The sequence below is a fragment of the Dipodomys merriami genome, unplaced genomic scaffold (assembly GCF_024711535.1).
Source record: "Dipodomys merriami isolate MVZ:Mamm:240054 unplaced genomic scaffold, mDipMer1.0.p SCAF_3, whole genome shotgun sequence".
Lineage (NCBI taxonomy): Eukaryota > Metazoa > Chordata > Mammalia > Rodentia > Heteromyidae > Dipodomys > Dipodomys merriami.
The window spans coordinates 27884377-27902647 of NW_027204492.1; the positions used below are offsets into that span (position 1 = coordinate 27884377).

Here is an 18271-nt window from a genome sequence, read left to right on the forward strand (position 1 = left end):
AATGTACTTCTAAGTATTTCCAGGTCAAATAGTAAGATTTAAGGAAAATTGGAAAACATTCTTAAATGAACAAATTATACAGCTTATAAAAATGTCTTACACATGAAGAAATGCTCAACTTCTCTAGCCATAAAAGAAATGCAAATCAAAACAACATTGAGATTCCACCTCACCCCAGCTAGAATGGCTATAATCAAGAAATCTAATAACAACAGATGCTGGAGGGGATGTAGCCAAAAGGGAACCCTACTGCATTGTTGGTGGGAGTGTAAACTTGTTCAACCACATTGGAAAGTAGTATGGAGGTTCCTCAAAAGACTACACATAGAGCTCTCCTATGACCCAGCAATCCCACTTTTGGGCGTTTACTCAAACATTCACAAGCAAGACCATACTAAAGTTACCAGCACAACTATGTTTATCCCAGCATTATTTACCATAGCTAAGATATATAAACAACCCAGATGCCCCTCAGTAGATGAATGGATCAAGAAAATGTGGTATATTTATACAATGGAATTCTATGCCTCCATAAGAAAGAATGACATTGTCCCATTTATTAGGAAATGGAAAGACTTGGAAAAATTATATTAAGTAAAGTAAGCCAGGCCAAAGAAACATGGTTTCCCTTATTTGCAATAACTAGTATAAGTCTAGGACAAGCAGAAAAGCTCAAAAGCTATGTACATATGACCATGCAAGATGATGTTAAGTGAAATGAACCCCAAGATAGTGACACAGTGTTTTTTTTCTTTCTTGCTATTGTTTTTAACTATTTTAAATGTACTGTATGATTTTTTTGTTTCTCTGATATGTTCTTCCTCCACTGTATAACCCCTGTTTTCGCTGTATTTTATGTTGGTGCCCTGCATCTTGTATATACATTTTTCTAATTTGGGGAGGGGAAGGGAAATAACAAAATGTTGAAATAAGGATACAGGTTGACCCATTGTAACAATGAGATGTACAAGACACTACATTGAAAACACACTTTATAACTCTGGGGTGGAGGGAGGAATTGGGGAGATGGGGAAGGAAGGGATGGTTGGGGAAAAAAAGGAGGGGGTAACAATGCTTGATAGGAAATGTACTAATTATCTTACTCTTATAACTGTAACCCCTCTGTACAGTATTTTTATAATAAAAACATATTTAAAAAGAAAGTGTGGAGAGAGAGAGAGAGAGAGAGAGAGAGAGAGAGAGAGAGAGAGAGAGAGAGAGAGAGAGAGAGAGAGAGAGAGAGAGAATGGAATTCTACGCCTCCGTTAGAAAGAATGACACTGCCCCATTTGTTAGGAAATGGAAAGACTTGGAAAAGATTATATTAAGTGAAGTAAGCCAGGCCTAAAGAAACATTAGGTCCCATGGTTTCCCTTATTTGCAATAACTAGTATATGTTTAGGACAAACAGAAAAAGTCAAAAGCTATGTACATATGGCCATATAAGATGATGCTAAGGGAAATTAACCCCAAGATAGGGACACAAGAGGTTTTATCTTTCTTGCTGTTGTTTTTAATGTACTATGTGATTTTTTTGTTTCTATTGTATTATCTTCCCCCATGGTATATAACCTCTGTTTACACTGTATTTGATTCCAGTGCCCTGAATCTTGTATATACATTTTTCTAATTGTGGAGGAAAGAGAAATAACAAAATGCTGAAAATAAGGATAGAGGTTGACCCATTGTAGCAATTAGAAGTACAAGGCACTATGTTGAAAATGAACTTTACAACTCTGTGGGGGAGAGGGGAGGGAAGTGTTGGGGAGGTGGAGAGGGAAAGGATGGTAGGAGAAAAACAAAGGAGGAGGTAACAATGCTGGAAAGAAAATGTACTCATTACCTTACTCATGTAACTTTAACCTCTCTGTACAGTATCTTTACAATAAAAATGTATATTTAATTTAAAAAAGTGTCTTAGAAATGAAGCAGATCACCAATTGTCTAAGTATCCACCTTAATAAATCCAGAGAGATAAGAAAAAATAATCATAAAGTCAAAGGAGCAAAGTAATAAATATAGGAGAAGAAATTGATGAAATTGAAAATAAGAAAAAACAAGAGAATATCCATGAAATAAAATGTTCCTTTGAAAAAAAACAATAAAATTTCTATCACTTGAAGCAAGAAAAAGAAGAGAAAAGATGTTTCTTACATATTTATAAGATGATTTCTTTGCTGATTTGTATTTCCCTCCCCCACGATATACCCCCTGTTTTCACTATATTTGATGTTGGTATAATTTGTGGAGGGGAAGGGAAAAAACACATTGTTTAAATAGGGATACAAGTGGACCCCTTGCAACAATGAGATGTACAAGACGTTATGTTGAAAAACGAACTTTGCACAATAAAATAAAGAAAGAAAGAAAAGAAAAAGAAAAACGAACTTTACAACTTTGACGTGCGGGTGGGGGGACCGAGGGGGGGGGAGATGGGAAGGGATGGGAAGGGGAAACAAAGGAGGAGGCAACAAGCTTGATAAAAAAAAAAAATGTACTCATTACCTTGCCCATGTAATTGTAACCCCTCTGTACGGTATTTTCACAATAATAAAAGAGAGAGAGAGAAAAGATAAAAACTAATACCTAGAATGAGAAGAGTTATTACTATACACTTCACAGACATAAAAATGGTAGCAGAAAAATACTTGAAACAAGTCTACACATAAAAATACAACAATGTAGATGAAGCAGATATACTCATTGAAATAAGAATCTAATACAGTTACCCAAAATAAAATAGAAAATTGCTAGTTTTATCATAATTTAAAATTTTTAATAACTAGTTTCAATTAATCTCCAGATCCAAATGATTGTGTAATGTGAATTTGATCCATTTTTTGTGTTGATCCTGGGGCTTGAACTCAGGGACTAGGCACTATCCCAGAGCTTCTTTTTGCTCAAGGCTAGGGCTCTACCACTTGAACTACACCTCTCACTTGCAGCTTTTGGGATAGTTTAATGGAGATAAGAGTCTCACAGATTTTCCTTCCCTGAGCTGGCTTTGAACCACAATCCTCAGATCTCAGCATCCAGGTGTGAGCCACTGGCACCTGGCATTTTTTGACTAATTTTTAAAAGAAAAAAAATAATGTAAATCTAATATTTTCTTGAAAAGTAGAATAGGAAGCATTTCTCATGTTACTTTGTAAGGTCAGCATGACTCATACAAAACCAGAAAAAGTTCAGTACATAGAAAGGATACAGATACCTTTATCAAAATATTATAAAATCCACATGAAAATATGCTCATCTCCTTATCATGAAGGAATGGATATCACTTCACACTAGGATAACTCTAGTTTAAAAAACAAAAACAAGGACAATAACAAGTTTGTGAAAGGATATAGAGGCTGGAGCTCTAACACACTACTGGTGGAAATATGAAAGAGGGTAGCTTTTTAGAAAATAGCATGACAATTCATCAAGAAGTTAAACATAAATTTATTATGTCACCTTGCAATTCGACGACACAAGAAAAATATCAACATGTGGACAGAAATTTATCCACTAATGTTAACAGCAGTAGCATTGAGAATCTAATGTAAAACAGACTTATACATATAATATTTTAGACAAATATCCTAAATGAATCTTAAATATAACATTCAAATGAACAAAATGGTAAAAGTAATACATTAAGTCATCTAAGAAACAATTCTGTAAATATATAGGTTTCCAGTTCTGGGTATTGCTCTAACTTTACAGAGAGGGAGTAGGAGGTCAGCCTGTCTATGAAATGGATCAGACCTTCAGCTGCTTCCACATGGCTTCTGCATTACATTGAACAACCCACACAGAAAAGCCAGTGGTGACACAGCCTGTAGGTTCTGGATTTCCTTCACAGATCATGGAACCTCGGTCCCACTGTAGCTACAATATCCTCATAGGGAGCACTCTGGCTCACCTCAATCGCCTGCTCTTTTTTTAGTTCAAGAAAGCTATAAAATGCAGCAGCTGCTTGTTTGCGATTACTGTTCTTGCAGAGCTCCATCAGACTAAAGGACTCCTTTCCCATCTTATTGGATTTCTGGGAAAATAATTGGAAAAAAAGAAGTGAAAGGGAAGCAAAGTCATTAGAAGGAAAGTAGGTTCTGGATGCATAGCAAACAATGTACTGGCATTTATAAAAAGTGACTTACTATATGATGCACACAAATGACTAACAAAGTTATAAAACGGCCATTGGTCACTTAGGATAAATGTGGTTCATTGAGAAAATGCAGAGAAATTCCAAAATGGTATATAAATTTAAAGTGTGTTATTCAAATGCTAGGGCTTTAAAAAAAATACTTCTTTGGAACATACAAAAGTCAGGAAACTGAGGCATTCAAGTGACATGAGTAGAGTGAAACCAGAATTCCTTGAGAGTGAACCTGAGAGAGAATTAGAGCCAAAAAAGTATCCTCCGTATTTGGGGTTGGGGGGGGGCCTTTCAAATACTTGAAAATGATCAACCTATGGGGTTTCTTATCCTTAAAGCAACCTAGGAGCGGCCATGAATACAAAACAACTCTAGGAGTAAATGTAGAAGTCCACTTAAACTTCAGTGGTAGAGGATTGTGACTATATCTCTCCATTTCTTTATAATGATTATAGAGCACTATAATGATTATAATGATCATAGAGCATTTGCCTGCCTACTGGGAATTACATTCAGATGTAATAAAGTATTTAATAATAGATGAAAATAATTCCTTTAATGAAGTCTGAGAGTTGGAATATGATTCTTACATTTCTGCTTTTTAGTTAGAACTATGGTAATATATACAGGCTAGTATCCATATATTTATCAAAAAAACTTTTATAAATATCATTGCAAGTTTTTAACAGAATGTAACACCTAACCAATTAATAAGTGAAATATTCCACTGTGCTTTATTTTAACCAAAGATCTGGCCTAGGAGCATCAGCCTTTAGAGGTAACATAGCCAACCTTCATTTATTTTATTCTCTTGAGAGATAAATGAGGTTTGGGGTGGCTTTTTCCTTTAGGGGCAGACTTGTTAGTTTAAAACATTCTTGGAACAACTCTTGGTAGATTATTTTGCAAGATTTACCTATGTGCTTATTTCTGTTCCCTTCACAAATCTGTATTGAAGGTAAAAGAATAAAAAGTTGATTAAAGGGATGAGGGCCTAAAAAAGAAAGGAAAGGAAGAAAGACAGAAGTGACTTAGAGTAGAGGAAGTTGATACCTATTTATCAACAGGGAGGAAAGGAGGAAAAGCAAGCTAATTTGTGCTGTAGACCCTTGGGAAAAGTCAGGACACTGAGGCACTAGTGTCCTGGGTAAGATGAGGGGGGACACTGAAAACAGAGTTCCATGAGAGTGCACTTGGGAGGAGGTAGACCCCCTGTCCACTCCACAGTCTCACAGAACCAGAGACCATTAGGCACACAACAGGAGGTGAAATGGCTTCTATCTGGAGATGCCACTGAGGTTCTGGCCTTGAAACACCAACACTGTCTATGGGAAATGAGAGGGATCAGACCACAAGCAGGGATTAAAGCACATCCCACACCTGCTCAACGACAGAACCAACCTCTACCTTGCTTCCTGGTACATTCCAAACCATTGCCATCATGCTTCTATTTCCTAGGCAGTAGGTTTAATGACTGCTGTGATTGCCCTACCCATGTGTATAGAACTTCCAGATCAGTGTGTTGTTGTCTCACACTTAAATAAAAGCAGATAATGAACAATCCATGAGACATTTGGGTAAAATTTGTCATCTTAAGGAGCAAATATGAATGGAGTCAAGAGGAGCACTGTGGAGAGAGTTGCAGAAAGCAGAAGGAATTTGTAACCTTCTGGGAAGTGTTAAGGATGATAGAGAGTGAAAGCAGAATCAATGGGTGCTTGAGGATAAGTGGTGTTGCATCATGGGAAGGATGGGCAAGGGACAAAGGAAACTTGAGATTGAATGCGCTAATAGTTTCACAGTTGTATACATAAGTCAGAATTTACCTAATCTATTATTCTGTATTTAAACATGTACAGTTTATTGTATGTTAGTCAAACCTCAGTAACATATGAAAACATTTAAAACTTAAGCATCTTACCCGTAATGTATTTAACATCTTATGTGCTCTGTGATTAGATCTCTCTGCCTCATTGTTTGGTTTATGGGGCCATGACTCCTGCTGAATGATTGACAAAAGTAAATCAATTCATACTATTTGCAAAACTCAGTATTAGCTGCTGCATGAAGCACCACTATAACACCAAATTCTGCCAAGTAAAGGACTTACACTCTCATAATGGGGAGGACAAAACTAATACATCAATTTATACTCATTTGTACCTATACTATCCATACTAATGAGAGGACCCAAACAGGACATTCTGCCCTCGTTATTGGTAATGCATCTCACAGCATGATGCCTTATTGTACTCCAAAAAGTAAACTCAGCAAGGACCACTTTCAGGCAGGACTCTCCTAGTCTTGGTTAATATAATTCAGCTGACAAGAGTAAATATAAACGTATGAAAAGACTGCATTGTAAATCATAGCCATATAAAAGTTCTAAAAGTAATTGGTGAGTACTGATTTGTTACAACTAGTTTATGAAACTTTCAGATTAGAAGAGCTCTTCCTTATCAAAAAATAAAATAAAATAAAATACACTCACTACCTGTCTGTCCAGTGAGCTATCTCAATACGTTCATTCTTTTCAGTCTTTAAACCTTAACCACTTTGACAAATACCTCACTCAACATGGAAAATTGCAAAGTTGAAATCCCTTTATAAGAAACAACTCCAGTCCCTTACAAACTAACATGTTATAAACTGAGAACAGAAAAAGCATAAGAAAGGTATTGATTGATCTGATAAAAAAAAAAAAAAAAAAAAAAAAAGCACAGGCCACCTGGGCCTGTAATCATTAGCTACTTGAGAAGCTGAGTTCTGAGGATTGAAGTTTGAAGCCAGCCTGAGCAGGAAAGTCCATGAGACTCTTATCTCTAATTAACCACCAAAAGCCAGAAGTGGAGCCATGCCTCAAGTGGTAGAGCAGTAGCTTTGAGCAAAAAAGCTCAGGAATAACCCCCAGACCCAGAGTTCAAACACCAGGACCGACAAAAATGCCCTGGCCACCAAGGCTTGGTAGCAGAGAAATGGTGAAGATTTGGTCATTTTACCCAGGCTGGCTCTGACCACAACATTTAGTAGCATGTGTATCAGCCTTATCAAATGTGCCCACTGTTTGTCTAGTTTCATACATAGCTCTGGAGCCCAGCTATTTCTTCAGAGTGTTTTTGATTTTATGGACTCCAACATGGATTCACAGAGTTCCAGAATGTTCTGTCTGACATTTTAAAGCACTTGGGCTACAAAGACACTTTGAAGAGTCCCAGGAACTATTGAGTCCCCATTCTTACCAAGTGTGCTAGCTTCCTTGTTGTGCCCAGGCTCTATCATTTCTTATACCCCAACTATATTGATTTGAAAATGTTTTCTGTTTTTCTGAGTTTTCTGAATCTCTCAAACCTCAAGTTACTTTTATTCCCTTTTAGGTCTATCCCCAGGTAAAATATTTCAGTCACTTACTAATGTTCATTGCTAAATAATATTAGATTATTTTTCTGAAATATAAAATGTTCCTTGCAAAAGATCCACAAAAACATAGCTTCATTCAAAATACATGACTAAACTAAGAGAAAAGGCAGCTCAGAATAATAACCTGAGGACTGGGAAGGTGGCTCAGTGGTAGAGTGCTTGCCTTGCATGCATGAGGCCCTGGGTTCAATTCCTCAGCACCACATAAGCAGAAAAAAAAGGCCAGAAGTGGCGCTGTGGCTCAAGTGGTAGAGCACTCGCCTTGAGCTGAAGAGCTGAGGGACAGTGCCCAGGCCCAGAGTTCAGGCCCCACAACAAAAAAAAGAAGAAGAACCTGAACATTTTGCAAACGCCAGTCAATTCGATATTTCTCACACTATACAATAGCATCCTTATTGTGGGAATCCCAGTGGGTTGTGAAAATGGTTGAGTTTGTGCTATTTTCTTTTTTTTTTTTTTGGTCCAGTCGTGGGGTCTGAACTCTGGGCCTGGGCGATGTCCCTCAGCTCTTCAGCTCAAGTCTAGCGCTCTACCACTTGAGCCACAGTGCCACTTCCGGTTTTTTTCTTTTTGCTTATGTGGTGCTGAGGAATAGAACCCAGGGCCTCTTGCATGCAAGGCAAGAGCTCTACCACTGAGCCACCTTCCCAGACCATCTTAACCATATATTTAAATAAAATACCTATGGAAACAACATGAAAATGAATCCAGTTGTTTGGCTGTTTCAGATAAAAAGTGCAGGCTATTCATTGTGTCCTAGATTGTCATGAGAATTCAGTTTGTTTTCCAGATTTGGGACAATAGTCTCAGAGCTCATTGTAAAGATAACTTCTTTTAAACCAAATTCATATCACATATTAGTGGGTGTTTTGAGATTATTTGCCAAGAAACTTTTACTAATGTTCCTGATTATCTTTTAAGGACTTCAGTACTCAGATCCAAGGACTAAGGAACAAAACATTAACCAACACCTAGGGAGCCAGGCTGATCATATTTTACTTGTTTATCTTTGAGCACAACTATTTCTTTACTGATTTCTCAAATTCTTGTGGAGATATAAGCCCTAGACCTCATAAATGTTGAGAAAGGAATGTCCATTTTGAGTTTCCTATTGGCAATTTTTTTAATTGGAAAGAAAGACAAATACAATTCGTGAGGTGAAGGAGGAAAGGTTGAAAAGACCTGACACATAGAGAGACTCTAGTTTGTTAATGTGTTTACTATGATAACTGCCCTCCTAATTTCCTCCCAAAAATCATAAAACTAAAGATTGTCTAATCCTAATTTTAATAGGTGTGTTCTAAGAAATGCCCAAACATAAATGAAGAGATAGTACTAGCAACACACCATGTCAATTCATATCTACTGCATTACTAAATATTGAGCAAAACACATTGTTTTATGCACTGTGGAACTGTTCTCGGGCACTGGGTTCCAATGTGAGTTAACTTTGAGTTCCCTAGGCAACCAGAAAAATACAGTAAGGATAGAATATACCAGAAAATCATGTTTATTGTTACTTCATGTTTGTATTTGTACCACCAGGAAAGTGATCATTGTAAAAATTCAAAGCCCATGATTTCCAACTGTATTCTCAAATAGTTATCCTTTCAAGTAAAAAAATTATTTTTGAGAAGAGCATTTTCAAAATTTAAAAATTTCTTTTGTCATAGGAATTGTAATAGTATTTAAGATTACAAGGCAAGATAATTAGAATGTCTAAAACATATTAATTCAGGGGAAGAAGGGTGAATTTATGATGAGAAATAAAATACAGGTTTATTGGCTAGTATCCTAACACAATAGTATCCTACACAATATCTGCTCATAGATTTAAGTATAGAAATCATATCTTGAATGTACCATGAAAAATGCTATTTCGGGGGGAGGCTTGGAAGGGATGTGAAGGGTAAACAAAGGAGGAGGCTGCAATGCTTGATAAGAAATGTACTCATTATCTTGCCCATGTAACCCCTCTGTACAGTATGTTCACAAAAAATTAAAATTAAAATTAAAAAATGCTATTTCGGTGTAAAATTACTTTAACTTGTGACTAAACTCCTAGAGAAGAGTACCTTGCAGATGAAACTCCTGTGAGATCCTGCCATTATCACTACTTTTTAAAAAAAACTGGAGAAGAGTAAGAGATGAAGCATTCACTGCACATGTAAGGAGATATATCAAAATCCCAATGTTCCTTATCAATAGCTGTGCTTGAAAAATATTATGATTCTCTCTGGTTTTCTTACCACAAAGTTCATATTTACCTTGATATGAGAAGAGAAACCTGTATTTGCATCAGTCACATGCTTCCTAATTTTGGGCTGTTTACGCTCTTCCTCAGCATTTGTGTTTTTCCTCTTCAAGGTCTCTGAATTAGCAAGGAAGTAAAGAATATTTCACTAACATGTTTTCAGATTGGAATTGGGATATGGTTATTGCTAAGAAGGCTTCAGGTAGACAATTTGGTATCCAAGAATACAAGCAAATGGTGCTCAAACTTTCTTTGGGCTCCTCAAAGTCTCACATATTCATCTTCCCTTAACCTTCTCTGACTCTGATAACCTCACTTCTCATCTTCTCCACCATCCCCTTCACACACTCTCTTACATACTCTTACACAGTTACTCACAGGACAATTTGGGTAGTTCAAGCTCACTGGGGTGGATTGTCAGATTCTAATGCCTCCATGAAACATGATAGGAACAGGAGACTCTCTCACCACATGAGTTGGCTATATTACTTTATAATTGTCACAAGAATAATCAACATTATAAGTACTCCATGCTGAGTTAATTGTATAAACACAGTTCTTATTCCTATCTGATTTTCCAAGTTAGTTGTTTTAAAGAGAATCATTATCTTGTCAGATAGATATTTTTGAGGGTTTGTGGATACTACCTTAGAGGAAGGGGAAGGGAAAAAACAATAATGGAAAAATGTTCTACATAGTGTATACATTTTATCAGTTTTTTGATAGTACTGGAGGTTTAAATCAGACCCTTGTATTTGCTAGGCAAACATTCTATCACTTAAGCCATAGTTCAGCCCATTTTCTTTGGTGATTTTTCAAATGTAATCTTGCACTTTTTGCCTGGACTGTCCTCAGTACTAAATCCTCCCAATAATGCTTCTCTGTAGCAGAGAATAAAGTGTAAACAGCAAACTTCAGCTTCATTGTTAGATGGGGGTCTTGATAATATTTTTCTTGGGATAGCCTTAGATTTCTATAACTCTGTATTTTTACCTCCCAAAAGCATGTACGTATGCAACCTACATGTTCCACTACCTCATCTTTTTATTTGTTTGGAGGACTAGGGTTTGACCTGAAGGCCTCAAGTTTCCTAAGCTGACACTAACAATCTGAGCCACAGCTCATTTATAACTTTCTGCTAGTTAACTAGTTAACTGGAGCATCTCACAGACTTTTCTATCCAGGCTGGCTTTGAACCATGATTCTCAAATTTCAGCTTCCTGAGTAGCTAGGATTACAGGTTTGAGCCATTGGCACCTATCAGAGTCTAGTGAACTTTGCTTCCCAGGTAGGCATTGAACTGTAATCTTCTGGGTCTCAGTCTTCAGAGTAGTTATGATTATGAACATGAGCCACTGTGGGCATACTTGATGCAAAAAAACAGGAAAAATGCCAAATAGAAGTTTATATTTTAAGTTATACTACTCTTCTAAATATAGTATTTACAGTTGAAAATACAGAATTAGATCTCAGTTTTGTTCTGAAGTATAAAACAAGAGTCTGATTCCACAAAATTCTCCTCCATATAAACAGAATTAGGATATCTCACCTACGATATTCTTTTGGTCTCTCACTCTTTTCCTTACTGGCACCTTCTGTGCTGATGATCCAGGTTTAAAGCCACGTGGCCGAAGGCACCTTTCAAACAACTGTAAAAAGATGCATTTTCATTTCTTTTTTTTGGAGGAGGGGGATCCGGTCGTGGGGCCTGAACTCTGGGTCTGGGTGCTGTCCCTCAGCTTTTCAGCTCAAGGCTATCGCTCTACCACTTGAGCCACAGCGCCACTTTCGTCTTTTTTCTTTTTGCTTATGTGGTACTGAGGAATCGAACCCAGGGCCTCATGCATGCAAGGCAAGCGGTCTACCACTGAGCCACCTTCCCAGCCCCTTCATTTCCTTTTTGTACTAATAAAACAATACAATAAAACACAAGTGTATGTGGGATAAAGTAAGAACTATAACCCATACTTACATACTCAACAAATTAAAATGAAAATGTCATTTCACAAGTTCTATTTCTATTCTAAACATGGATTGAGTGATTTATAAACAGTATAGTCATATAAAAGAATGGGAACTATTACCATTTTCAATTTATCATGAGCCAAATACTGGCAAGGAACTGATAAAAGAGTCTTAGGATTTTCTTTCATGTTTGGTACAATCAATCTTCGCTTAGGAGGTAGAAATTTCAAATGCCTTGGTGCGTTCTCAAAGGCAGAAATCTGTTCAAGCATACTTTCCATACTGATATTTGTGTCTTGATCTCTGGATGCTTTCTTCCTTTTCTTTTTTACTCTTTCAGCAATGACTTAAATATAAGAAACAATCATAAGTGTGATCGGTTGTACAACCTTGTAAAACTATATTCAGACAGTACATATTTAAGAAATAGGTGCCACACTATACCTGTAAAATCACATTGGAAAGACAATCTTTCTATTCTCTGAAACAAAATCCTTCCATTCTCTGACAATAAGTTTTGCACGTGTTTGCACAGATAGACTGCCTGAGAAACCAAAACCTGCTACATTATTAAAATTGTTGTATAAAAATGCTTAGGAGTTCAGCAGATGAATGGATCAAGAAAATGTGGTATATATACACAATGGAATTCTATGCCTCCATCAGAAAGAATGACACTGCCCCATTTGTTAGGAAATGGAAAAACTTGGAAAAAATTATATTAAGTGAAGTAAGCCAGGCCCAAAGAAACATAGGTCCCATGGTTTCCCTTATTTGCAATATCTAGTATATGTATGAGTCAAGCGGAAAAGGTCAGATAATGTGAGGTCAGGAAAATGAACCCTTAGATATGTATTTTAATGTTTTTTTCTTTCATGCATGTGTTTCTAACGCATTTATAAGATTATCTCTTTGTTGCTTTTTATGTCCCTCCCCCACAGTATAACCCCTGCTTTCACTATATTTGATGTCAGTATAACTTGTGGAGGAGATGGGGAAAAACCAGTTGTTTAAGGATACAGGTGGACCTGTTGCAACAATGAGAAGTACAAGTTGTCATGTCCAAAATGAGCTTTACAACGTCGGTGCAGGGGGGGGAGGGGGAGGAAGGAGAAGGATTGGGATTGGGGGGGAGGGGGGAGGCTGGGAAGGGATGTGAAGGGTAAACCAAAGGAGGAGGGTGCAATGCTTGGTAAGAAATGTACGCATTATCCTGCCCATGTAATTGTAACCCCTCTGTACAGTATGTTCACAAATAAAATTAAATTAAATTAAAAAAAGAAGAAGAAGAAGAAAATGAAAAAAATGCTTAGGAGAGATTTGGTGACCTGCTGGATGTACCCCTGAGCAAACATGGAGCAGAGGTTACACTGAAAGGGAACTTAACCTATCTAGAGGCTTTGTAAAAAACTTGAGTTAGAGGATAACTATTTTGTGTGTGATGGTCATGGTCTAGACACTGTTCCTGTGGTTTTTTGTTTGTTTGTTTTGTTGCTCAAGGCTAGCACTCTACCACTTAAACCATATGTCCACTTGTAGCTTTTTAGTGGTTAGTTGGAGTAAGAGTCGCATGGAATTTCCTGCCCAGGTTGGCTTTGAACCACAGTCTTCAAGTCTGAGCATCCTGAGTAGCTAGGATTATAGGCCACTGATGCCCAGCTAAGTATAAATTTTTGAAACACTAATTTATATTTGTCCTGATTAATTTTCCTCTCACACTGAAAATCATATGTAAATTCACAGCAGGTAGCTAGGTACATAGGACTTAACCTCTTTAAAGAAATGTAAGAGGAAAAAGCTGAGGCTAGCTTTTGTTTAGTAAAGCTGAAATGGAAAGAAGGGATTAGATTTCCCAGATGCAAATCTGAGTTCAGATGGAGCCAGAGGAACAGGAACCTGCATATTGATGTGCTTTAGTAGAATCCTGGGAACAAAAGGTCCTCAAGGGGCTGACTGTGTAGCTGGACATTTGGTACTATAAAGTGGTGTGGCTGTGATCAGGAGTTTACAGCCTGTTCCTCACTCTTTCCCCAAAATTTAGTACTACCATGGTTAATTCAGGGAGGGGAGCTCTGAGGACTGAGTTTTCTGCTACCACTGTCAAATAGAGGTTCAGTGTTAATGTCAAGGAAAAAAACTTTGAATCTTTGAATATTTTATTTCTAGCATATGTTAGCTTATACACACAAATTCAATTTGGGTTTATACTATTATGTAATACTATAGATTATATCCATTATACATATATATACATATATCAATTATATCAAGCTTGATGTTTCTTAAAAGACCGAATGATGTATTAGATTCAAATTCATTGTTTACTGCTAAAAAGTGTTAAATATTTCCAGTTAAATGAAAGAGAGCATTGTATCTCTTTCTATCATTTTATTTTGCTTTTTTATATTCGATGATTATGTATTAATCGTGATCAAATTGAAACTCTTCTTTCTTTTCATTCCTTTTTTTTAACCAGATAAGGCTTTATTATGCATTCTAAACTGCTCCCCTTGCTATACAGTCTGGGCTGCATAGCAGCCTCCTGAGTGCTGGAATTGCAGGAGTGTACCACCATGCCTACTATTGTCCAAAATTCTACAAATGCAAGAGATTCATCTTCCTTGCTTTTTGCCCAATACACAATAATGTCTCAACACCCTTGAAATGGACCCAGTTTTAAATTATCCAATTTCTTGAATCAGACCAAAGAAGACTGAATTTCCTGAACAAGACTAAATTGGATGAAAAAAATAATCTCAAACTTCCTTCACACCTTTTTTCTCTTACAAATGCTATTACTACACTGACCCCTTTCTATGGTGTCTACTGGATTATTGACATACTTCAAGAGAATTAAGATACTAGTAATTCAAAGACAAAAATAACACAAATGTCTCTTACCTGGCACGACAGTTGGCTCAAGATGTTTCTGATCTGGCAGGACAGTTGGCTCAAGATGTCTCTGATCTGGCAAGGCAGTTGACTCAAGAATAAATCCTTGTTCTTCAATTGATGAATCTTCCTCCATTATGTCATTTATAGGTATAAATAGATCTTCTAGATTATCTGGTTCTACTAATTAATATCATCATAGAAGTAAGTAGAAAAACATAGGGTTATGTTGCAAAGTAGAAGACTATATATAAGTGAAAATGAAAAAAATTGAAATTTATACTGTTAACTAAAGCCTTATCTGAATTCTTGGATTCATATATTTCAGAGAAATAGTCTCATAGTCTTCTAGACACAATACTTTGGTGAGTCAGCTGTATGCTCCTTTTTTGCACCTGTGATATCTAAGGCAGGGCCACCTTCATTACAACATTAAAAGTACTGGTAGCACTGCCAATAAATGACAGACACTACATCTCCTGCAAAACAAATTTTGTTTAATCATTTACCAATCAGTACATATAATTCTTTAACTTTTTCCTTAAATTTTCTATTTCTATCATTGTGCTAGAAAAATAATAAATCATCAAAATGAAGAAAATTCAAAATGGGAGAATTACACATTTTTTGGTGCCAGTTCTGGAGTTTGAACTCAGGGCATGAACACTATCCCTGTATTTTTTTCTCTCAAGGCTAGTTCTCTACCACTTGAGCCATGGCTCTCCTTCCAGCTTTTATATGGTAGTTTATTGGAGATAATCATTTTATGGACTTCCTGCCCAGGCTGGCTTCAATCACAAGCCTCAGATCTAAGCCTATGGAGTTGCTAGGATAACAGACATGAGCAACTGTTGTGAAGCCTAATTATACTTTAATTCTGAAGAAAACTCACCCTCAACTTCAACTCATCCTCAGTATTTTTTAAGAATTTTTAAGCTGGGAAAATATTACCACACTTCTAATTTATCTCAAATTATGTAGATCGTCATATCCTACTAATGATAGATTTTTCTTACTATGTAACAGAGCTTGATTAGTACTGGGACTTGAACTCAGGATCTCACAATCTGGCTCAGCTTTTTCACTAAAGGCTAGAGCTCTACAGCTTACGCATGCCTCCACTTGGGGCTTTTTGCTGGTTAATTGGAGATAAGTGTCTCATAGTTTTTTGTGCCTAGGCTGGCTTTGAACTGCAATCCTCAGGTCTCAGATTCCTTAGTAGATAAGTTTACAAGCAAGAACCACCAGCCTCTAGCTTTATGTTATATGATATATGTGTGTGTTATAGATAACATATACGACATATATAGCATATATATAATTATCAAGATTTAAAAGCACATTATTTGGGCAACATATTTAACTGTACTTTCAAAATTAATGGAATTCTAGCCAAGTACTTTTCAATGAACATTTTTCAATGCCATATTCTATACAATCTGGAGGCAAAATAAGGGAATGAAAGGTATGATCCTACTTAATACTTTTCACTATACTAACATGTTACTCAAATTCTAAAGTTCTGAGGCTTAATTTGAATAATATTCAAAGTTTATATACACCAAAAGAGCTTTATCATACCAACTGTAATATTGGGAGGACCAGCAATCGGTGAAACTTTCACGTTGAAATGAATGTCTTCTAACAGGTCACTCTGATATCCTTGCAGTAAATTATCTTTAAAATCCAACAAATACCTTTGTCATACAGACTTAAATTGTCATTTGTTCACTAAAGTTTTATGTACGTTATTTTATGAAAAGCTTTGTGAAGAGATAAACTGTTTCTAAACAAACTAAAATTCTAACAATACATTTGATACAGTTTGAAGTCTATACAATTTATCAATATAATTTCTCAAAATTTTCCAACAATATTTCTGTAATTTTATACATATAATACAAATATGAAAATATTATATCAAATAATAGAAAATAATTTAGCATAGCTGCTCCCACAATTTGTGATATTTCAGATTATGATTTCTAAATATGTTTAGAAATGCAAACACATTGATTTTACACATAATGTTGATTTCTAAATAGATTTAGAATACATACTTTGTGAGGCATATACTTATTCCTTCATCTACACCAATGAGCAATTCATAAAATATAAGAACAGATACTAAATTGCAACCTCAATGGCAAATGTGTTACAGATTTGACTAATTAGGTCTAATTATATCATAGATTTCTTTGGAAAGTCATGTAAAAAATTAGTTGATGTATAACCTAGAAACTTTATTTTGACAAAACTAATTATGTTACAATGGAATAAATCCACTAATATACTTTAATAATTTGATTTAAGTACAGATTTTATGTCTATACAATTAAAATAAAACAAACCTATCATTGCTTCTGCATTTCCTTCATCTCCAAATCCATCTCCAAGGTCACAAATGAAAGATTTTTGTTTAACGTGGCTTTCAGGACTATGTTCAAGTGATGGTAAACTAGAGTTCAGCAACATGTTGTCACCAGTTAAGCTATGGCTTCTTACAGTTTCAAGTTCTCCCCCTAAATAAATATCATTAATGCTAATTAGTCATAAGGCAATACTTTAGGAGTAAGAAGAAATTGAGATATCTAATACAATCCAGTCTCAGTCCAAGGAAAAGGAAAAGGAAAATAGAAGAAATTATTTCAATTATGCAACTGAGGACACTTAATGAGTCTGATATATATATATATATATACACATACATATATAAAAACTATATATAATACATACATATATATACATATAGCTAGTTATTTTTGCCTGTCCTGGGACTTAAACTCAGGGCCTGTCTGTTCCTGACATATTTTTCCCAAGGCTAGAACTCTGCCACTTGAGCCACAGCTCTACTTCTGGCTTTTTTTGGTAGCTAATTGGATCTAAGAGTCTCATGGGCTTTTTTGCCAAGGTTAGCTTTAAACTGTGATGCTCAGATCTCAGCCTCCTAAGTTGCTAGGAATACAGGCATAAGGCACCCACACCCGGCAAGAAGCTACATTTTTTTATTAAATACTCATTTCAATACAAAGAACAATATAACAGCTAAAAAATGATCCAGAAATAAAGTCACACACAGCCAACATATTTTTGTCAAAAGAGCAAAAAATACATGAGGTAAAAAAGACATTCTTTTCAACAAATATTGCTGCAGTAGACTGAAACTGGACCTCTATGTCTCTGTACAGAAATTAAGTCTAGTTGAAGAAGAACCTCAAAGTAAAATCTAAAACTTTAAATCTACTACAGGAAATGTGGGGAAAATCCTGGAAGATAAAGGCACAATAAATTATTTTTAAAGAAGAGTCCAGACCCCAAGAGGATGGAACTTGAGTTGACAAATGGGAATGTATCAAATAAATGAATTTCTGCACAACCAAAGAGCAAACCATATGAACCAAACAACAACCCAAAGAATGGGAGAAAAATCTTTGCTAGCTATTCAACAGACAAAAGACTGACATCCAAAATATACAGAAAACTCAAGAAATTATAGAGCAAAGTGCAAGCAATCCTATCAACAAATGGCAAGAAAACTGAACAGATGACACAAAAAATGCAGATGACAAACCCATACATGGAAAAGTATTGAACATCTT

The 18271-nt window shown here is 36.0% G+C and overlaps 1 protein-coding gene across 1 annotated transcript in view; it reads right to left on the bottom strand.

The window, feature by feature from the left end:
* The window catches only part of LOC138839759 (double-strand-break repair protein rad21-like protein 1), a 71509-nt gene that overhangs the window by 36675 nt on the left and 16563 nt on the right, over window positions 1-18271 (bottom strand). Inside the window, exons 7-13 of the mRNA XM_070039321.1 lie at window positions 17024-17194; window positions 16254-16349; window positions 14682-14855; window positions 11900-12126; window positions 11365-11464; window positions 9829-9932; window positions 3908-4030 (exon numbers count right to left, since the gene is read on the bottom strand). Of these exons, the coding sequence (XP_069895422.1) occupies window positions 3908-4030; window positions 9829-9932; window positions 11365-11464; window positions 11900-12126; window positions 14682-14855; window positions 16254-16349; window positions 17024-17194 (995 nt within the window). The remainder of the gene's footprint in view (window positions 1-3907; window positions 4031-9828; window positions 9933-11364; window positions 11465-11899; window positions 12127-14681; window positions 14856-16253; window positions 16350-17023; window positions 17195-18271) is intronic.